At 40.8% G+C, this 23,150-nt stretch overlaps 1 protein-coding gene across 1 annotated transcript in view; it reads right to left on the reverse strand.

Annotated features, from left to right (window-relative positions):
• The window catches only part of TNIP3 (TNFAIP3 interacting protein 3), a 39,717-nt gene that overhangs the window by 10,769 nt on the left and 5,798 nt on the right, over positions 1-23,150 (reverse strand). Inside the window, exons 2-9 of the mRNA XM_056489987.1 lie at positions 22,217-22,302; positions 15,361-15,493; positions 9,441-9,527; positions 7,894-7,983; positions 7,247-7,312; positions 6,225-6,356; positions 3,970-4,098; positions 1,666-1,779 (exon numbers count right to left, since the gene is read on the reverse strand). Of these exons, the coding sequence (XP_056345962.1) occupies positions 1,666-1,779; positions 3,970-4,098; positions 6,225-6,356; positions 7,247-7,312; positions 7,894-7,983; positions 9,441-9,527; positions 15,361-15,493; positions 22,217-22,302 (837 nt within the window). The remainder of the gene's footprint in view (positions 1-1,665; positions 1,780-3,969; positions 4,099-6,224; positions 6,357-7,246; positions 7,313-7,893; positions 7,984-9,440; positions 9,528-15,360; positions 15,494-22,216; positions 22,303-23,150) is intronic.

Here is a 23,150-nt window from a genome sequence, read left to right on the forward strand (position 1 = left end):
ATTTGGAAACAAAACACATATCCATAAATTATTTGGTGTTAAGATGACTGTCTTAATCTTCAGCTAATGGGCAGGCATCCACCTGGTGAGAAGCTGGAGGTTGGTGGCACTTCTACTGACAAATAACAGCAAAGGCCTGTTTGGGTAGGAACCACCACCAGAACTTTCAGAAGCCCTTTCATGTCCTCTTGCTTCCTCAGAAAAGCCTGCTGACAGCCTCTTCCCAAAAATCTTGCTTGCTGTGGCTCATGCCCTGCCCAGTGGACAGATCCAGTTTTCTTTTTCTTTGACTTCACAGAAGGACTAGAAAAATGTTAATATCTCAGGAGAAGGAAAAGGTCAATACAGAGCTCTATAAATTCTTTTCCTGACCCTCTGAAACAGAGACAAAGCTGTCACTTGCAGAAATCCCTGCATCCCTTGTCCATCTACACACTTTGTCCTCAGTATTTCCTCATTTCTTCTCTCCCAATTCCCTCTCTGCTGTCCCACCTCCCTCCCAATCCCCAGCTGTACAATCTGCTGGAGCTGCAAGGGAACCTCTTTGGCAGAGTTTTGCCATTTATTCTGTTCCCCTGAGAAAGAGGGGACAACTCCCAAGGAATGAAAGCCTTCATCTCTGTTCCTGTGACCAGGGATGGGCTGATGACAGCCAAGATCCCATGGGACTCTGTCACGTCCCTCTTTGTCCCAAGAGTCCCTCCTCCATCCAGTTAGAGCCTTCTGCTCCGTTTTGTGTAGAAGGAAGCCTGGACTCACTGTACTGATTTATACAACTAGAAAAACACATTCATAAAATGTATACCCCATGAGAATTTAGGAAAAGAAAAGGTTTACTCTATTTTATTGTGTAGAATGAAATAACTCATTACTGTACAATCAAGTGCAGGATTTTGTTCTCCAGCATGTGGCAAGCATTATATTAGAGAGCAAAATCTGGCTGTGCTGTCAAACGTGACAGAAACAAGTATTTTATTCCCATTGAATAAAATTCCCATTCTGATCACATCCATTTGTGTGTGAATAACATTAACCCTGACACTATCCAGGACAACAGACCAGAAGTGTTAAAATTACCTGAAAACTATATGGTTTTTAAACAGATTTTTTCATATGGAAAGAAAGACAGGGCTCTAAGCATTTGAGTTTCTTAGAACAAAGATGAAAAAATAAATAAATACAAATCTATAGCCCTTGGGATGGAGGTTATAGATGCAAATGATTTGTCTCACACTTAGAAAAATTGCAGTGCCAGTCCTCTAGTTTTCCAAGACTAGGATCCTCGGATAATCCACTATACTGGCAACTTCTAAGACAAAAGGAACAGAAAACAAACCAGTAATTGATGATATTTAGCATTCCCTCTGGATGACATTCAGCCCCTAGCAGAGAGCTGGCAGAACACCTCCAGGAGTCAGGAGAGCTATTCTGCCTCTCTGAGTCCTCCACAAGTCCTCACTCCAGTCCTCTGCCAGGACTCAATTTCACTTTGTGGACACTGCTGTGATGACAGCATCCGGGGAAACATCATTCCAAAGGGCTGTGGCTAAACTGGCTCTTCCTTTCAAAAGCTCTACACAGCAAGTCCACCAAGCACAGCCCCTGGCAGATAAGGCAAAATTATGCTGTGTGAAATTAATCCAGGCTCACTTAAGCTGTTCTTACCTGTTGTTTGAGAACTTCAAGTTGGGTTCTCATCTCCTCAATGTTCCTGTCACCCTTCCCTGGAGGAGTCCCAACAACAGGTGGGTGCTGCTTTTTCAATGCATCCAGAAGGGCCTGCAATGTCAAACCACAAAATTACTAAATAGAGATTCACTACATGAAAAAGAAAAAAATATCCTTTAAAATTATTAGAAAGAGGTTTCCCCTTCACTTGTAGTTGCTTCAGTTATATATACTAGATATAAACCCACTTTACTGCAGTAAAGTCTGACTGAAACGTTTTTTGCACTCAAAGTAGAGATTCCTTCCCATGGAACAAAGTAAATCCTCCTGTTTGAGAGGAAGTTGTGTAGTCTCCATAGTTTGTCACTAGAGGGAGTTATGAATACACACAAAACTGGTACCACTCTTAACTCTGTTTTACACTGATATTTTGCCACAGTTCTTTGCAGACTTTATTTATTTGTAACAGTACTACACAGCTCTCTCTTGAACTGGAATAATCTTTAAATCACTTCTACATCTCTCTGTCTATAGCACACATTATAATTACATATTCTCTTTACTCAAGCACAAATACCATTCAGTACTTTTCAAATTCTCTCACAGAAGATATGAATCCCTTCTAGAAATTATATTCATGCTGATGATCCTCAGCTCTCCCTTGCTGCCCAAACTCCATGCAGGAAGGATGGAAGGTGTTTGGAGGGCGAAGAGGCAAATGGGGAAGAAGTGGCCAAGCAGGACAACCAGTATCCAAAATAATCCAAGGATTGGTATTAATTATCCAAGGTCTAATGAAAATTGAGCAATTTCCATGGAAGGCACAGAAAAGGAAAGCTTTTTGTCTGATGAGGTGCTGTCCCTAAGAATTGTGCAGAAGTGAAACTGGTATAATAAAGGCAAAGCTAGCGTTCCATGCCAATACATAAAGAAGGTTGAACCTAAAACTGGGAGGGTGAAAATACACACACACTGATTACTGACTAACCCTTCTTCTGCCCCTTTGAACCCCCCTTTAATATCTTTCTGAGAAGGCTCTACAACTCAGAATTAGGGAGGGAAAAAAAAGAAAAACCCAGAAAATTCAATCTTCAAAAGGTTAATGGTAAAGTGATTTGGGAACAATACTGTGAGACCCTGCTTTATCCATTCACATAAAAAAAAGAAAAAGTTGATTGATTTCAGAAAATTTATAACTTCAAGTGGCTGAACCTGAAATAGTAGGGGACTAAAGTCAAAAGGGCATAGAGGGTCCCTTCCTGTCTCATGTGTATTAATGACATGAGATTGAAGGATTCAAATGCACAGAAAAATCAGTAAATTACTGTTGAGAAAGTATAAATGAAATTCATGTTTCATTTAAAAGAATGGTCATATACCCATCTGTCTTATTGCAGCCACTTCATAAGGCAGCAAAACAAAACATTTAAATAAGTTGTTTAATAAACAAGGCCTTGAATTAAAGTTTGACTGGAGCTTTGAGCAAGTCTTGTCAATGCATTTTAAAAAGAGTTAGAGATCATGGGTTATGTCAGATTTTTTCTTATGGCAACATTCTTTTTTTTGGCTTGACTTCTGTACATCATGGCCCTCTAGCTTATTAAAGCATTTATTAAAGTTACACAGCAATGGTTACTGCAGTGCATTTCCTCAGGAAGTGTTTGTGGTTCACCATGAAATACAAAATTGCTAGAAAACACCCACTGCTTCATGTGATCTTTTGATGAAACTAAATTACATTTATTACTTTCCCTCTGTTAAAAAAAATCCCATGTAGCTCTTCAACAACAATTTCTTCAATGAGACATATATACACATAATATTAGAGGTATGAATGTGTGTGTGTATGGATATAAAAAATAGGGCAGGACTGTGTCTTCTGAAGAGAAGTCATGATTCTCAAACACAGAATACATGCAAAATGAGTTTTTAAGCTGTGTGACCTTTTCTTTCAACCACAGTCTTACACTAGGTGCATACAAAAGTATCTTTGTGCCATTTCCCTTTTGCTCTGAGGAGGGAGGATGTGCAAGGGCTTAGACATGACATAAAAAGAGGTTTTATAGGAGAAGCCAAATACTCTCTGAATTTTTCTCCTTGCAATGCATCCCTGTACCTGCCAAGAGCAGGATGCACAGATCTGAGCTGAAGTGAGCTCTTACTTGTTTCCCCAGCTCCCAAATGGTGATCATGTGTTTGCCACCAGGTTGCTCATCCAGGATTGAAAATATGGTATCTGGTAGGTCATTGACAACAGAGATCCCAGAATTAGAGGCATCGGTAGCTCATTCCTGTTCCTACCTTGTTGAGACGACTTATTTCACTCTCATAGTGTTCTTTCTTTCTGGTCATTGAGGCATTCTTCTGCTTCAGGAGCCTGTTCTCTTCCTTCATTTCATGGAGAACTTCACTAAGGACTTCTGTCTCTTTCTGGGATGCAAAAATACAGAGAGATGCTGCAGAAATACAGATGGAAGCATTTTTCGAGAACGATTTTCAAAATAATCTTCTGTCTGACAGATGTGCTGCATTTTTGTTGTCCCAAAGACAGTTGGGAAGGGAGGCAGCAGGAAGGCAGATCATTAGTACACCCAGATATGATAAAGTCTGTAGAAATTGTTTTGACCACTCACCATGTGATGAGACAGAGACAACATACCAGACTAAATCCCTGCTCTCTGCAGTTGCACGAAGGCATGGGAATGCTGGCAGGCCAAGCAGATCAAAATCACATCCACAGTTACCCCAGACCTGCATTTCTCTTATGTACTCAGAGAATAAGACCAGGGCCAAATGCTGGTGGAGTCCCAGCCATTCCAATTGCCATACAACATTGAAGACAAAAACAGTAAAAAAAAAAAAAAAATTCAAATATTTTCTGCAGCTGCTTTACATGAATAAAAAAGTGAGATCCAACAATCACAGGCACAGCACACCACAGGAATGGGGTTTTTTTCTGTGTAAAAGGAACATCTCTGTGCAGCCCACCACAGTTTGGGCTCATCAGAAGTTCATCACTATGTGCTAATTGAGCCAATAAAAACACCCCTGAGTAACTGCTGCTTACACACAAGGAAGCCAGACTCTGCTGTGTTATAAGTTAGCTGGGACATTTTCATTTTCTCCAAAAACTAGGCAAGATTAGAAGGCTATCTCTACAATAAGTATAGGAACTCATCCAGCAGCTAGCTCAAGCTGACAAGTTACACATTGGCTAAGTGTGTAACTATAAAGAAATTGCAAATTTAAGACCAAAGTTCCATGCTGGTTAACCTGTCCCCATAAAAAGGTTTTGGACTATATTGTCATTGAATTCATTATTCATGTATTCAGTATAGAATTCTGAGAGAGTGTACTACTCATCCTTATTTTTATGTTAGGCATTTTCCCAGGTGTTATACATTAAAAGGCAGGCAGTAATATGAACAGAAATATGGACTGTGTCACAGTGAATCAATACTCAGGGCAAATACAGGCAGTGTACTTGCTGATTTCAAGTACATAACAGTTTGTGTTAAAACATGTAAATTGCACTATGGTTTTGGAATCAAGTGTGTGCTTAGCTAAGATTAATTGATAAGCAAGTAAGAAGAATATTCTGCTTATGCAGATGTAAGCTAAGGAAGTTGCATTTCTTTTCCTGCAGCAGCTAACTCACATCTTATCTGAGCCTGGAAGTGATGCAATCGTGATACAATTGCCACTTGTTTCAGGTTACCACATGAATAGAGAAGCCCAACTTCAGCCATCATCACCATCCAGAAACTCTCACTAGAGGTCATGAAGTACATGGTACTATGAAGCAGAAGGAACAGGAAGCACCACCCTGTGAGGTTTCTAAAATGGAGCACAAAGTTTTGTGTAGGTGCCCCATCATTCAGGCTGGTGGTTATACTGAGGTGGGAATCCAGCTCAGGGATCTAAATTTGGATGCAAAAGCCCACCACAAGAGCCAGTGCCCAAGGAGTCCTGACAGAGCAGCCCTACCACTCTGAGGTGAACACCACTCTGGAAGAGCTGATCAACCCAGACACTTCCAGCCCTGATAACTGCACTGAGAGTGTCATTAATATTTGCAGGGAGCTGAGATAGCCAGCACATGTATGAAAGCCTGCACTGTCAATACCAAAACCCAGGGGACTGGAGCTACATTCACTTCTCGACTATTTCTTGCCAAGCACTTGGTGCAACATCTGCATGGCTGCTCCTCTTCCCTTTGAAATATCTGCAGCATTTTCCTTCACAAAGAAATTCACCCTGAACTGAACTGTGAGGAGGGAAATCTGTGCAGTTTAGATACCAACCTGCTCTTTACTCCCCCACACACCCTAACACTGTGCTGTCTGCCAGTCATATTGAAATTACTCTTTCTCTGTACACAGTTCTGTGATGAGGCAGCTCAGCAGGCCCTGCCTTGGGTAGGATATTGAGGAGCCACAGTCTCACCTCTGGGCTCTGCACAACCCACGCTCTGCCTCGCACAAGGGGAGAAAGATGAAAGGCAAGAGAGAGCTCACCACAGAGCACAAAAGGGATGCCACAGGGCACCCTCCTACCTTTTCCTGCAACAGACTCTCTCTGCCCTGTGCTTGCCACCTCTGCTCCTCTGGATGCTGCTGGTGCCTCTCTTGTTGCAGCTCGCTCACTCTCCTCTCTGACACATCCAGCTTTGCCTTCATCTCTGCCAGCTGAAAAGCAAGTGACAGACCATGCTGGGCTCACTGGGGATTCTGAAAGGCACAGCACCTTCAAGGTGTTGAGCCAGAGGCATAAAACAGTTCCAGATTAAATGAGGAAGAGCCATTTGGATTCCTCTTCTCTTTGTGGGAAAAAGAAAATGAATGATTCAGATCTCAGTAAAGCTTTCTGGAAAATATTAGAGATAAAATTTTCCTGATAAGCACATTAAGTCATTCTATAAACTTCCTTTTCATAGCAGGAAACAGTAGATGAGAATTGTCAGTCAATGAACCAACCTGGGTTCTGGAATACCAGACAAAACTGTAAGCACTGAACTTTACTAGGCAGCTGACAATAATATCTGCAGCAATGATGCCACACAGCCAATAACAAGGAATAAAAGCTATGGCAATTGGATCTTGGAGGGAAAAAAATGGGAATCAAAATATTTATTTACAATTTATTTTGGAAGTCTCTGCTTGGAGAGAGCAACTTTCCTGGAGAATTTACCAGGGAGCTCCCAGGCTTCACAAGAGATGGGATAAGAACCAGCACATGTGTGATGATGTGGATCAGGGGCTGGGCACACCAGGTTGATTTTCTGTTAGTTGTGCTCTCAGTTATGTGCCATTTTTACTAGAGTGTGGAGGGCATGAAAATCTCTGCTGTCATGTCCACATTGGTTCCTGCTGTTTTAGGGACACCCTCCTTCTATGGTTAGTTTGTCCTACTGAAGATTGACATACATTGCTTCACTTTTATATGATGAAGCATTTTCAATTTATGAGCTCAAGACAAAGTAAGATATTTACCATGGCTATGGCTGGCTGGTATTTAAACACACACAACTGTCAGCAGGTGGCACACATATTGCAACAGAAGCTGTCAGCATCATTACCTGCTTTTCATAAAGCTGCTTCATACTTCTAAATTGATGATCCCATTGCTTGTTCACCTCCAGAAGCTGTAATTACCAGGAAGGCACAGTAAATAACCCTTAATTCAACATTTGCAGTAAATCAAAAACAGACTGGCATTCTAATCCTCTGTCAGTGAATGTTCCCAACCTCCTCATCATCTGGGCAGTTCATTTGTTTCAGAAGAAGTGAGTTTAAGGTTTGGCAACCCTTGCAGCCCATCTGCCAGTGCTTTGGTATTTTGGTTAAAGCACATGAACATTCAGGAAGCAGCACTCAGCAAACATGCAAATACACAATAAGCTACAGGTGGATCATTTGCAACACTGCACAAATGCCAAGCTGAAATTCCTACAAGGCCAAGGACTTTGCTGCTAGTTTGCTACAAGTTCCATGAACATATTTCCAATTAGGTAGTCTAACTTCAAACAAATGAATGGAAGTCTTCTACTGATTGGAATAATACTGGGTGCAAACCCTGCTTGCTGTTACTTGGCCATTAGCAATAGTGGTCATTAATAAAACTGACCCTTTGTACTAAATAAAGTACAATAATAAATCTGTTCTTCCAGATTCATAGGCATGGTACAATCAGTCACCATGTGGTTAAGGGTATATTTAGGATTACCTCTCGTCTCTGTCTTTCCAGTGTGAGGACCTGTTGCTCCAGAGAATTCGATGATAAAGGCTTTTTTTTGCTCAGTAATGTGTGTCTTGACTGGAGAAAAGGAATGTAAAAAATTAACACTTCTGGCCTGTTCTCTTGTAAGAGATTCTCATGTAAAGCTCCCATCCACCCTGACAGGCAAGAAACTGAAACAAACATTTTCTTACACCAAATTTGTATGTAAATACCTTCACACCTGCTGACAGCTGATTCTGGAGGTACATCTGCTTTACACCCACTCTGTTTTAATTGAACCATTATGCAAATAGCCACTGAAATAACCAAAATTGTATATATTTGTACCACTGAGACACAGCACACAAAAGAGGATTTTAATTATCTTGCAGATGACAATACAAACAAGGAGTACATGCCACAAAAGCTGAGCATGACCTGGAGTGGGTATGAACAGTTCCCCTAATTTACAAGAGCTAGAACAATTAGTTAGGCCCAAGGTGATAAACTTTAGCACAATGGGCTCAAAACAAGCAATACAAAAAACAAATAGGCTATTTGGAGAAATTTAGAATATCAGTCTGTAACTCTTCTATTATTTTTAAGTGTGGAGTTTCAGCCATGAAGGACAGCAGCAGATAGATGCTCATTTATATAATGGCCATGTTGTACATCATAATTTCCAGGAAGTTTCTATGGATTGTCATCAAAACAAACATGTGATCTATAAGAGAGAAAGACAGAGAACTGTACTGGAAAAAAAAAGAGACAGCCTCATAAAAATAGAACATACTCTGTTCAGATACATTCTCAGGGATTTTTTGTTTCCCTCCCTAAATTCTCAACCAATATATGAACAACAAGAATAATAGTGTGAGCTCTTCTGAGGTCTGGAATAAATTCTCTGTAGATAGACAATTTAATGCTGAATACCAGTGAAGATCAAAGGACAGTTTTGCTGTGTCTTTTCAAAGGCAAAAATCCTAACCACATATTTGCCCCATGGCCAGTACTGCTGAACTCTGATGTGGAGCCCTTGACTTCCAAGCCAGAAAACACTTAATCCCTCTTCTTCACAATTCACAGACTAGTTTAATTTAGAGTATCTCAAGCAATACCTGGCAGCTAATGCAGATATTCCCATGCTGAATTGCTTTAAACATCTGGGCCTTAGGCATATATTGAAGAGTATGTTTAAGAATAGTGATAAAGTGAATAGGACAACTCAGAAATCTAACAACTACACATACACTTGGCACCAACTAGCCCAAATAGTGCTCACAGAATTTGTGGGGTCACTCAAATGAACCACTTTGCACCCTTTGTGCAACTACTGGAGGGCAAAAGAAAAACCATTAGGAAAGGGCTTTTTGCTAAGAATGCCATCTGCAAAACTATTTCTAACATTTCCCTTCAGTCTTACACAGTTTCATCATTCAGAAAAACCTATTAGAACACAAAGATCAGCCCATAATTGTCAATCTACAAAATGACCTGCACCAGCTCCTGTTAACCAGAAAACACTTCAGAGAACAACCAACACAGGCACTTACTTCGAATGGTTCTACTGGAGCTTCCATGTCACTCCCACTTTCCCAGGTGCATCCAAGCCAGCCTGGAGTGTTTCCTTCACTCTGGGTCTTTGGAGGAAGAAGAGCAATGAAACAGATTTTAGTTGGCTAAAGGAGCAGGAGAATTGCTTGCAGACCCAGATCATCCAGGAGTGCTGCCTGTGGAAGCAGCCAAGGTCCAGAGAGAAGTGGTGGAATTCTGATTTTAACCTTTTCCTCCTTCCTGGCTGGGGCTTCCCAGAATGGATGAAGCACAATGCCTATGACTAATGTGCCAGGCAAGGCAGCTCTCTGCTTTGTGTGCATGGAAATCACAATTGCCTGGCCAGTTCCCCCCAGAGAGGAAGTTGCATTTGTAAGGGAAGGAAGGGTATTTGCTCTTTCAGTAAATAAGAGGACAGGCTTTTCTATCCCTGCTTCCAGTTATATAAAAGGACTTCAGTAATTACAACAATTATTGACAGTAAGAATGAGCTACCAGAAGAGAAAAATGAATGAGTCATGCTTCTAAAGGAGCAATAGCAAAGTCTGTTAACAGCCACAGGGAAAAGCACCCCCATACAAAAACCCCAAGATGGTTAGGGGAAAACCAAAATTGGAAAATTTGTTTCCCTGAAGAAAAGCTGCACAAAGATGAACAATGACAGATATTTCATTTGCACTTCTGCCACTTGCCTTACCTGAGCACGGATCCAGCTTCAAGCTTATGAAGAACTTGGGTGCTGGAAGGAACCCAACACTCCAAACCTGGGCCTCAGTCTCCCATTTGGAGGAAGATATTAACTTTAGTTTAACTAAGTTAAAGTCACAGAAAAGATTTACAAAGAAAAGGCTTCCACAGCCTTCCTATACAAAGTCAGAATGAAACAGTAAAGTGTTCTCGTCTTCAGTCTTGCAATTGTGAATAATAATGGATTTCAGAGGGAAGCATGAAAGAAAAATCCTGCTCCTTTTTGTGGAAATATCTCTGGGTCGATGGCTTTTGCAGTGGCAGCAGAGTTGCTTATTTCATTTTCAAGGAATGAAATGAAAGCTAGCCTGTGAAATTTGACATAAAATAATAGAAACCTCTCTTTAAATTTCCAACAACGGATTTAGAAAAAGTAAAGCAATCCTGTGAAATGCTGGAGTTTTGCAGCCACATTCCAGATCTTTGGTTCACAATGTGTGACTAAGAAACTCCTCTTTTGCAAGATACAAACCACAATTTGGAAGAAAGCTACTATTCTATAATATTTGCATATGAAATATGTCCTGCTACCCTTAGGTTCTTTTCTATTTTTCTCCTGGTTTATGGAGCAGCTGGAAAACTTGTGGTGTATCAAGAGAAAAACTAAAATGCAAAGGTTATTTTAATGAAGACATTTCAGATTCTACATAGAGTCATCCTACTCATCAAAAATTAGAAGAATTTCATCTGTACCTGTATCAAACTAGATATTGAGTATATCAGGTACAGCACTGAAGACTATAAAGTGGGGCAAAAAAGCAGCAACACTGGGCAACTGATTAATAAAAATACAATCACAAACCTTCCACACTGCACATGTGCTCTTGAGGGCAATGCCTCTCAATCCCAGACACTGCCCCTTCCCCACTCCCACTCTCACCAGTCTCATCCCCACTCCAGCAGCACATTCACTTTTGGGGAAAGCTCAGGTTGAACAGCTGCATTTTCTGGTCTGGCCTGCAAGGCAAAGCAGCCCCAGTTTCTGGTTTCCTCAAGAGAGCATGCTGGGGTGTGGTGAGCAAGGCACTGAGTGGTCCCCACAGTAAGGACAGAAGGGCAAACCCAGAGCACAGCCCCACTCATGAACCACAGCTCCCACTTGAAAGATATTAATGCTCAAATTACTTTGAAGAGAGGATGAGGCTGAGATCTTGGTTGATACTCTAATTTAGGTCACAACAGTTTCCTGGAGAGCTGAAGTAATTTCTTGGAAAGCTACCTGGACATTAGGACACCAAGTCCTTTGTTAGTGATTTCTTCATGACTGCAGTAATGGCAACTTAAAGTGAATGATTTTACATAAAATTGGACAGCCTAGAACTAAGACTAAAGTACTTTTCAGTCCCTGTCTCATCCAGCTTAGCATTCATAAGGATAACTGTTTGCCACATAAAAACAGATTGGAGAGAGAAGAGTATGTCTGAAATTATGAATAGAAGAAATGCCAATGAATAGGGAACAAAAAGTCAAGTCCTTCAGAGGTATTCTGGTGGTATTCTTCCAGCAAAAACTAGGAGATTGAAACAAAATCATTGCCTGTCTCTGTGAGAACAGTTAACAGCACCAAAAGGAAAGAGAAGGAGATGACAACATTCATTTTCATTGATATCACAGTGATAAAGAGAAATTTGTTGACATTTACTGCTATCAAGAAAAACTTAGTTGTACAACAGCACTCCAGAAACCTGAGATATACAGAAATCCTTGAAAGAAGGACATTGAGACCTATCATGTTTCAGATTTCAACAAACCCCACAAATATTTTCAAGCATTTACACTTTGTTTGAATCTATTGAACAAAAACTTAAAATAAAATAGTTTAAAACGGCTTGGAAAATTCCAGTTGACAACCAGACCGTATATGCAGTCACAAACCTAAAAATCTGCCAGGTATGGAAAAAGCTGCCCAGGAAGTAAATGGGAGGATTTGGTGCCCGTCACACTCCTTAAGTTAACTCCCAAGTGGCATCTTACAACAACTTAGATGCCCCTTAATAATTTCTATCTTATTTCCATGATACTCTGTAATTTCTATTAGTAGAAGCTTTGAGATTGCTGTTTTGTTTTCTTTTAATGTCTGTTTAATGTTCTGTTTAAAAATGAGAAATATTTTAGTTTGCATTCTAGGATGACCTGAACTTCCTGAGCATAAAGGCCTTTTAAGCATCTTTGAGAAGCTTGCACTGGGAGAAAAATCAGAGCCTTGGAGCTGTGGTCAGCCCTGAATCCTCTCACAAGCCTTGGCACCACAAGATGATAGAAGTTCTCATTTTCAGAGTGTTGGATCTTAATTCTGGGAACAACTTGCGTCACAGTACTACAAAATATCTCATAAATTCAGATAATGAAAACTATTTTTCACTTCCAAAAATTCTTTGTCTGTTCAGTAACTGCAATGAAACCAAGAATCATTAAAAGGCCTGATGCAAGCAAATGTGAGGCTTTCCTAGACAATAACAAAAGCATACAAAATGAACAAGTCATTTTTTTTCACTAGCTGATCATGCATCTGCTGTGAGGTTTGTTGGGGATTTTAGTTTATTATAATTTATTGTTCAGTTGCAGACTTGTAGAAACTAGATTAACTCTGCCATTACTTTAATTAAAATTTGGTAGCTTTTTGGGGAGCCTTTACTTCGCTCATTTTTCAGCTGAGCCTTGTTTTTGGCTTTATTGCTGAAGCTGTTATGCCAGCAGTGTTTGCCACAATATCCGTTTTCCCATTCTGAGGCATGTGGTAAAATGGCAAAAAATGAGAGATTTTAGCTGAAGAATAAAATTGGCTCTTGAACCAGAAGAAGAATCTGCCTCTTCCTGCTTCAACCTGGCCCCTATGCCCCACCAGAGAGGTGAGCTAGAAAGGGATTTCTCCTTCAGTGTGTCAGCCTCAGCCTTTTGTGCTGCTCAGTTACATGCTCCCTCTAACAGAAAAACAGGTGCAGATGCAAATTTGTGTCTTAATATGTGAGAACCAGATAAAATTAGAGCTAGATAAGGTTTCAGAGTAAATAAAGATATTTGAGCACAGGCTCCTGCTTCAGGATTTCCTTTATCCATCAAGCATAAGGGCATGGCCTCCCAAGTACCTAAGCAGTTGCAAACTCAGGCCTGCTGATGAAAAAACAAGTTTCATGTGAACATAATTGGATGACATTTGCAAATGTAAAAAATGAAAATCTATTCGCTTTCCTGGAATGGAGAATGCAGCATCAGGACAAGCTGCAACTGAAGGAATCAGACTGAAGGATGTACTGAGAAATTAATTGTGCAGACCTACATTTTGTCTCTCTCAAATATTTGCATTTAAAACCGCACTAATATAATAAATTTTATGGGAAAAAATCCTGGCAAAAAGGGGAATTTGTTTACAGACATTTACAGATTAGCCTTGAAAGCAATTGAAGGGCAGATGGAAATGCCATTCTGCAGAGTGCATTTTGTACTCTTCACTCCAGAAAAAAAGTTACAGAATGAAAATGATCTGCTGGCTCTGACAAATAACTTCCTGATGAATGACGGACACTGTAGGGAAGGGTACACTTTTGTTTTGTTATTAACTTTTTCTTAATTCTTAAACATATAATTTTAAGTCCAAATCAGCATAATTTCACAAATTGATATTTTCTGGTGTGGGGTTTTTTAAATTATTATTTCATAATCTTCATTAAGTACTAGGTGTTGTAAATATGACCTCCTTTCCCAAAACACACAATCCAAGACAGGTACTCCTAGCACCTTACACTGAGGTTGTTGAAGCTCATCAGAACCGTCAAGCTGTCACTCACTTGAAGCCCAGCTCAACAACCAGCCAAGTGAAAAGGTGCACAACTTAAAGGTATAAATAAAAAAATAGCATGTGTCTAGTGCAGAAATATCATGGAGTGTCCCTCTCTAAGAAAACCACACACATATATATTTTACAGGCAAGAAGTACTACAAATGCAAAGGGCATAAAAGCACCACAGATTAAATAGTGCCACAGTCTTCCTGTGTGAAGCACTGCAGCACCCCTCAGAAAGGGTGCAGGTGAGCACATCTGTTCTCTTTCTTCCCCGTATCTCCCAAATCCTTTCCTAAGTCTCCTTCTACTGAAGAGAGGCTAACATGTGGAACTCGGTGTTTCCATGGATCATCTGTAATTTCAAAGGTTGGTTCTGCACTGACTTCTGCTACACCACGCTTATTTCTCCCCTGCCTCCGGGAATCCCCATCCCTCCCTGTGGCTTCTCTCTCACCGTTTCTAATCCCACTGCTCTGACCCTGCGGTGTCTCCTTAGGCTGGGCTCAGCTTCATGCCCCGAGGTCATGAGTCATTCTGGACATGGCGGTTTGCATGTGAAAGGAGCTGTGTGTAATTTCGGATTTCGTAGAAGAGAGTCATCTCCCTTTTATCTCCTCATTAATTTCCTGCATCATGCCTCGGGGTGCAGCCTTTAGTTTTCCTTTCCCCATCCCGTGCTGGAGTCACACAGGCAGGAGCATCAACCCTTGCAGGTGAATTATTCATGGTTTAATCTCTCCTCTCCTCCACATCCCTCCCTCCTATTCCCAGTTTGTGGAAAACAGGGAAATTCCTTCTATTCTTGCTATTTTAGGGGTGAGGAGTGAAACTGAGAGGGAAACCCAGAACAAGTTTCTGTCAGGCTTGTTAACCACTGCTTCACTGCAGGCAAAGAACTGCCTTAGCAGGTGGCTTACGATTTTCTGTTTGCAATACCACAGAAGTGTGGGTTTGAATCATCACCATTTTCCTCCTCCTCTCTTCCTATTCACCTAAAAGCCTTTTTGACACTTCCAGAGGTCTTTGTGTCCCACACCTCTGCTCATTCCCAGTTAAATCAGGATTTCCAAATGCATCAAAAATGACAGTGATTTGGGGGTTCCACTGTTTCAAGGATCTGCATTATCCGAAAGGCACATCTAGCTACAGGATTTGACACTTAGGATAATAATCAGGTTTAGCTGACCTTTTAAAGCACTATAAAATGTACCTTCTCAGTCACTCTTCCTCATACCAGGAAGTAGCTCTATCAGGGAAAAAAAAAATGTGTAGCAAGTTTATTGCATCATTTCAGAAATCCTAAAGTTTCATGCATAGTCAAGCCCCGCAGAGAACATCCCCTGAATGTTCTTTCCTGGCAGATAAACATTGCAAAAGCACACTGTGATTACCTTAAGGGAACATGAAGTTCTCCGAGAGCTCAATCTCTCTTGGGCAAGAGGTTTGGGGTCCTCACATGTCTCCAAAGTGCTGCTCTTCCCTATCAGATTCCTTATTTCAACATCCAGCTCTTTACTTTCACACCTGCTTAGGAAGAAAAAGAAATATTAAACTTTACACCAGAACTTGAGGCTTTCTTCTGAATTTAAGAACACAGAGCTTGTCCTGCACCAGGCTCCTGCTCCCTCCCTTCCTGGTAACACAAGGAGAGATCACCAGGACAGTGACACAATCTCTAATGCTTTGTAGCAGAAATTAAATTAAAATACTTACACAAGAAGCCTTTATGAATTGTGCCACTTTTCACCTACAAAATACAAATTAACCCTTTCAGGGATTATATTAACTCTGCCATCTGCCCTCAACCTCATCCACTCACAGTTTCAAGAGTTTTAAATTCAACTTCAGCAAAAATGCAATCAGAATAGTTGAAAGGTTTAGAACTGCAAAACTAGGTGCTCAGTTCACAAAGTCTTTCGATGGCACATTTTGTTTTCTCTATCACTTTGTGGCAGAAACCTGACGTGCATTTTCAATGTTTTTTTTCCTTAAAGGTTCCTTTAAAAAACATTCATATATTGTTACAAAATTGGTCTGTTAAGAACATTAAAAATTATATTTTTTTAGTGGGAAAATTTTTTTCTTTCAGTCTCTCTGCTAATGACATACATGACTTAGGTGAACATAAGGGCTCATTCCAAATTCACAGAACAAACTTGCAGCTACGGCTGATTCATGTGATACACTGCAATGGTGCAATGTGATTTCCAGATAATTAACTGAGATATAATTAACACAAAACCCCTAAATTTCCTAAATCAACCCGAATTATCAAGAAAGATTCATCTGTTTTGCAAGCTTAGATTTCATCATCTAACCAACTTAAACCAATTCTAAATATAAGTAATGCATGACCAGAATGCAAACTACAAGGCTTAAAAATATAACCAACCTGTTCTAGCAAGATTACTTCTTGATTTAGGCAGAAAATACAAAATTCTTTATTTGAACCACCAGAAAAACTGAAAGCTGTAGGAGTTTATCAATTATACTTCCTGAAGTTTAGACAGGCAGTCCTCAGGGATTGCACCACAGGTTCTGAGGAAACTCCTAAAGCAAAATTGATGAAATTATCCAATAAACAAACCAATCTATCTTGATCATAAGAGTAAATAAGTGTGGTGAATTTCATGCTGATAGCATAGAAGGATTCATTTAATGCTCTATATGTAAAAAACAAATGTATTTTCACTAAGCACGGATACAAAATCATTTCCAAGAGGAAATAACATACCAATAGTGACAAATAAGGGCTAGTAAAATTCTAGAGGGTTTTTTTTTTTAACTTGGTAGTTAGATAACCTGTACTTTCATGGCCATGAAGATTAAAAGAAAGACCTTCCAAGGCACATTTTCATGAACTCCAGGGTGGTGCAGAAAGCTGCAGCTGCTCTGAAGGGCTGGTGGCGCTTTCCAAAGGCTCAGCTGTGTGTGGGCGGCAGGTGAGCCCCAGCAGCAGCACAGGCAACGCGTGGCAGCTCAAGGAGAAAACTGCAGGAGGAAAGCAACCAACCTTGTAAAAGAAATCCAGCCCTTCTCTGTCTGGCCAAAGGTTGCAAAATCCCAGATAAGCCAGGGCAAGTGGTAGTTTTTCTAAGCAATTCTGTGCTGAGGTTCCTGGACCTCAGGCAGCAGACAGAGCAAGCACTCTGCACTCTCAAGTGCGCTTCCCAGGAAAACAGCACCTCCAGCCCATTTGGACTCCAGTTCCTGATGCTGAGACAGCTCTGTGTAACAGAGGTGCACATACCCTGGGCAGAGCCTTGGCTGCTTCTGAGGCTGCTCAGAAGAACTGAAAAGCCACAGCACTGAAGCAGCCACTCGCTGCTGCCAGCACAACCTACTCCCCCAGCTTGGGTCAAGTAGCTAGTGCTTCAAAACACTTTTAAGCCAAATAAAGCAGCTCAGGCTAAGAAAAAAATACTCAGGATAAAGAAGCAATGCCTAGGTGCAGCCCTGGGGACAGTAAAAGATGAGCAGCAGTCTGGCAGCTGTGCAGCACCAAATGCTTAGGCAGGCTGCACTCAGCTCTGCTGCTGGTTCAGCCACAGCAAGTGGAGATGTGTGACCACAATCTCCTGAGGTCAGAGCATGAACTAAGCTGAGAAATACCCCATAAACATGGGGGTTGGCTCTTAACATCTTTTCTCAGCCAGGAAGAGTTCATTCCTCTGCTCCCCACAATTTGATGTTGTAGCTGTAAATGACATTCACCTCTGGCTGCTCCTACCCTTGCCTCTCTCCATCCTTCTTTCTGGACTTATCTGGGCAAGACCAAGACCCAGCTGTGCCTGGGTGAAAGAAAGAACTGCAAAAGGCTCAGATCTCTACAAACCAGTTTCTGCTCTGTGACATCCATGTGTTTGACCATTATCATGAAAGTCAGAAAGTTACTTCATTTTTAGACTGAGAAACTATTACTGCAACTATCTGCATTTTATTATCAGCCATGTTGATAATCAGAAGGATACATATATGGTGAGCTAGAACACTAATCATAGCTGATGTGTAGATCTGATTTAGAATCTGGACTTTCAGAGCACACAGATGCTCTGAGTGCTTGAATACATCAAGGCACTTGTGATTAGGAGCAACCCCAGACCAAGACAAGCTGACTATCAGAGCTTCCCCCAGAGAGCTCTAGAGGGCACACAACATTCAGATTCTGCACTTAACAGTTTTCAAAACTGCTGTTGATTTCCTGAAGTTCACAGGTACAGACTCTGAACCATTAAAATTTTTCAGAAAATATTAAAAAGCATTTTTTCTGTGGTCATACAAGACAAAGTGTAACCCTTCCAGGTGCTAAAGCTTTCTAAAGTATACAAAGATATAAAAACTACTCTAGCAAGTTGTGATTACTGCAGGAGACAATAAAATATTAGAATGCTAACTCTCCTTTGTATACTTTGAGTTAGTTGCAAAATTTACTTCTTTTTCTTAAAAGAAATTTTTCTTTAAAATTAAGATATCTTACATGGAAGCAGAAAGTACAGATGCAATGAAGGAAACTGGCCTCCCAACACAAGTTTTAGCAGCTTGCAGGGAAAGAAGAGGGTCCAACCTTCCTATGACAATTTCCATGTCGTATCTGAAAAGCCATGTCCTCCAAGACTTAAAAATTAGGCATGTTCCCTTTGGTTTTCAAGTTTTCACATCCATGCAGAACTTAACTGTGCACTCCATTAAAGGTGTTTTCATTTCTCCCACGTATTCAACTTACTGCCTTTAAAATGGTTTTCACTTCTTGCACCGTGGTACATTTTGCACCACTTCAGTTTCTAGGCTCTACTGGTCTATTTATAATTATTGGTATTACTTATAATAGTATAATGCTCTAAATAATAATGATTGTTTGTTTAAAAACTGTTGCATATTTTTGACAGCAATTCTCTTGTTAAGTTAAGAGCCAGAACATGATCAAACCCATACTTTGGGTTGAGCAGCATAGATTGGAAGCTGAGAAATACAAGTTTCTCAAATAAGCAATACAAGCTGCTTAAGAGTCCAAGTTTTGCATCTCTTGGCTTTCCCTGTTTTTCACTGGCATTATTCCTTACTCATAGCTGTTACATGGCAACAATGGACATACCTACAAGATGTCCCAAGGCATTTATTGCACAATATTAATACCCAAGCCATATAATTCTATTTTAAATATTAATTTCAAGGCTGGTGTGTCGGGGTCATTCTCTTGTGGTGGTGAAAGCACAAATACACACCATAAACAATTGTGAAAAAAGGCTTTAAGCCAGGATTTACAGCCAGACGCCAACACCATGGAGTCATATTTTGATGGGAAATGAATTCCAGAGTTTAATGGCAAAACATGTGCTTCATCCCCTTGGGTGGGCATTTGGGATGTAGGATTCTTGCTTGGCTAAGCTTAGGGAGTAAATTCATGGAAAGAAAGAAAATTCTGCTTTTGAATTACGGAGAATGAACTAATCAGATAAATTAAGAATGTGGCAAATTTAAAGAGAAATTGTTTCAGCTAATATTTCAGCTGTTTATGATAACAGACTTCATTTCAGAAAAAAAGGCCCATAGAATAAGGGGGAGAATCAGATTGAATTACAGAATATTTAATCTAATTTATACTAGAAATAGATTTAATTTAGGAATAAAAATAAGGATATAATTCTTTAAAATGACAGTTTATCCGTAGAACGAGCCTATTCTCTTATATTCCATGTCATTTTGCTCCCTTTTAATTCCGTTTTGTATAATTCTTAGATATTTTTCATGCAAATGCATTGGGTTTTTATAATCTTCTCCACATAAGACTAAATAATAGCAAAAGAATTTCCAGTCCAATAAGCAATATGAAGAATAAAATTTTGCCAAGAAGACAAAAAGACTTTTGTTACTGAAAAAAAATTTTGCAGCTCTGTAAGCTTTTAGAAGTTGAGCAGACTCTGAGTTGATAGAGAATAGTTAAAAAGTGGTGCAGCTCCCTAAGGACCAGTAGTGCTATTCCAGTACTCAACGCTCCACTCAAAGTTTAGGCTTGGGAATTTGAGCCACAACTTTTGAAACTGAGCTCCGCTCGCTCCATGTTCCACCTCACATGTACCATAAAAAGTAGTTTATTGGGCATAAAGCATACTGTGCTGGGACAAACACAAAAAGAACACCTGCCTTTGATGATTATGAGTAGATACTTAAAAAGAGAGTTTAAGGGGAAAAAAAAAAAAAAAAGGCAACACATTATTTCAGATTGTTCCTAACTTAATATTTTAACCTGAGTTTCACTCCCAAAAATGTACCCAGTATATTTCAAAAGCATCGCTGGAAAGTCAGCCAAGCATCACCTGAGATCTCCCTGGCAGAACTGTACTGTCTTCAGAGTGAGATGTTCCACAGGTCAATATGGGATTAGGAATAATCTCACCCCAGTGCCAAGAAGAGTGCCCCATAAGGTGTATGATAGGGGTTAAAACATGCACTGTGACCATAGCAGAGAAACCACCTAAAACTTTCCCTCAAATCTGATGTAGCCAAAACATCTGCCTCTCACCCCATAAACGTCCCTACACTGCTGTTCCCTTTACGACAAAGAATGGGCCTTTTAAGGCACATTTAATAGCCAGCAGCTGTTGGGCTGTCAAATGCCACATCTGGAGAAGCTGTGTGCTGTTAATGTGAGCAGAAACAATTATTCCCTAATACTTTTGCCTAATTTTAAGAATTACACAAATGACAACAAAAGGGAGGCATGTTCTTAATGGAAACACATCTGGTTTTCTCTAAAAACTAGCCAAAAAAAAAACCAAAAAAAAAAAAAGGGTGGGGGGGCGATTAAGTGAAGCTGCACCTATAATCCATCCCAGCTCAGTGAGGACAGCTACTGATACACAGGCACTCAGTGTCTTTCAGTGTTTGACTGCTCCCCTCAGGAAATTTGCAATATGCAAGAAGACCATGGCTGCTGGTTTGCATTAAATGATGTTGCTTATCACAAGGTGCTGTTTCCTCCATGCCTGGATATTCCTGTCCCTTGGGAAGCTTCCATGCTGCTGCCTCACTCCTGTACCCCATGCAGCTTGTACATCAGGAAAAGAGCATCATCTCCTTTCCACTTGGATCTTCTGCTTAATTATACTACCAAGACATTGGCTATCTTCCTGATGGACAGCATTTGGGCTGTGTTCAAACCTCAGGGAAGCCAATTAAATTATTTCTATCAACTTCCTCAGGCTTCAAATGAGCCGTGAGTGAGCTGCAGACAACTGTCTCCCTGAAGAGGCAGCAAGTGGGGCACTGTCACCCAGACTCATTCCCAAGGCCTCATGTAGCTGTGGGTGGATTGCCAGCGGAAAGGGAATTGATTTTTGCCATGGAAATCAATCAGCTGGAAAGCTTGGCCGAACAGAGCCACGAAGCAGCACGTGCTGTCTGAGCAGATGAACTCCCCCACTGAAAGGCACACATGCAGAAAGCTGTGGGGAGGTGGCAGGAAAGTGTTGAAAGAACTGAAAGCTAGAAAGACACAAAGGGAGGCAAATCTAGATGTTTTTAAGGGCTCATTCTTTTTCTGTGGAGATCAATACCTAGAAAAACTTGTGCTCCTTTCAGGGCACTTCCCTGGCCTCAGTACGTGCCTTTTTGGAATGGTGACCCTCCCACAGCCCCTTCTGGACTGGCTGCTTGCCCTGCAGATTCAGCTGGAGCCCCATGAATCTGTTCATGTCTTACATCTGCTTGTTCCTCTGGAAAGCTGTGACTCTGCACAGAGCTGACATTTTTAACTGGTACTTGACACCACTACTCTCTTTTCCAATCAGGCATCACCACAAGCAGCCCATTCTGCCTCCTACTTCAGCCTGGGCCAGGATGGGGATGCTTCACCAATGCCTTGCTGAGCTGGGCTCAGAGCTGGGCTGAACCTTTGGAGGAAAACAAGCCCTTGATTCATTTGAGTCCACATCTCCCACACAGAGCTGAGGTATTTGCAGTGATCTACTAACAGCACAAGTAGGAAGGACAGACAGATGAAAACCATTCGGAAATGCAGCCAGGAAATGCAACATACAGTGGTTGACAGGGGACAACCAGCTTCTTAAGTCAGGTCAGGTCCTTGTCTGTGGTGGCTGCCAGGCAGCCTCAGCTGAAAGGGAGAGGGCACTCACTGCACTACACTTAATACTCCCAGTATTATCAGTAGACTAACACTACCTTGTGAAACTGCAGGTGCCCAAAAAACTTTGAACAAAGGAGTTTTTCCATATAACATCAACACAGTACCTTTCCATCTCACCACATTCATGGGGGCACAGTTCCGTGCAATCCTCTACATCTTTCTTCTTCATTTTGAGCTCCTCACAGTGAATCTATTAGGAATAGGGATGAAAAAAAAAAAACTAAGAAGAAAAGGTTACGTATCCAATTACAATGAGAACGGATAACAGTATGTTATATTTCTATTTTTTTCTTCATAAACTACAAATGGTTGACAAGCAAGCCAGCAATCTACTTCATCCTTCCCAGCACCATCCTCTATTAAGTTCACCACTGTGTCAGGGACAGTTCTGCAAGGGCAGGAGCAACAACAATCTCTAGTTGGGGTGACAAGCAGCTACACAAGGAATAAAGCTGCCAGCAGCCACAGGAACATTGGAAGGGTTGCAGAAAGGCCTTTTAGTAATCATCGTAAAAAAATAAATTAATTTTCATACTTTAGAATTCAAGCATGTCCTCATGTTGTCCAAAAAATTCCTATACTTCATTGAAGTGCCCAGTAAAGCTATTTCTCCAAAATTAAGAGAATTTGAGTAATGACTGGTCTAAATCACTTAGAGAGAAGAGAAAAGGAGACACATGTAAGTTATTGAGCACGAGCGTGTTGTTCAGGCTTTCTATAAGCTCCTAACAAGCTTCCCTCTGGTCAGGCAAGTTATTTGCCAGCACTGCATTTCCAAAGAAAAGGAAGACTAAAAGCCCAAACCAAGCTCCCAGAGAAAAGGGCTGCTACAGGATAACAGTTGCAGTCCACATTAAGATAATCCATTCAAACTGGAGGTTTTGAATTAAAACTCTGAACATGAAAAAGCAAGCACCACCTTCCATCTCAAGTGGGAGAAGAGATTGTACGATGAGTGATCCAGCATCACCTCATCCAGAGGAATTATTCTGCTCCTGTGCTGGTGACAGGAGGGCTGATGACAGCTCTGGGTATGTT

The sequence above is a fragment of the Oenanthe melanoleuca genome, chromosome 4 (assembly GCF_029582105.1).
Source record: "Oenanthe melanoleuca isolate GR-GAL-2019-014 chromosome 4, OMel1.0, whole genome shotgun sequence".
Taxonomy (NCBI): domain Eukaryota; kingdom Metazoa; phylum Chordata; class Aves; order Passeriformes; family Muscicapidae; genus Oenanthe; species Oenanthe melanoleuca.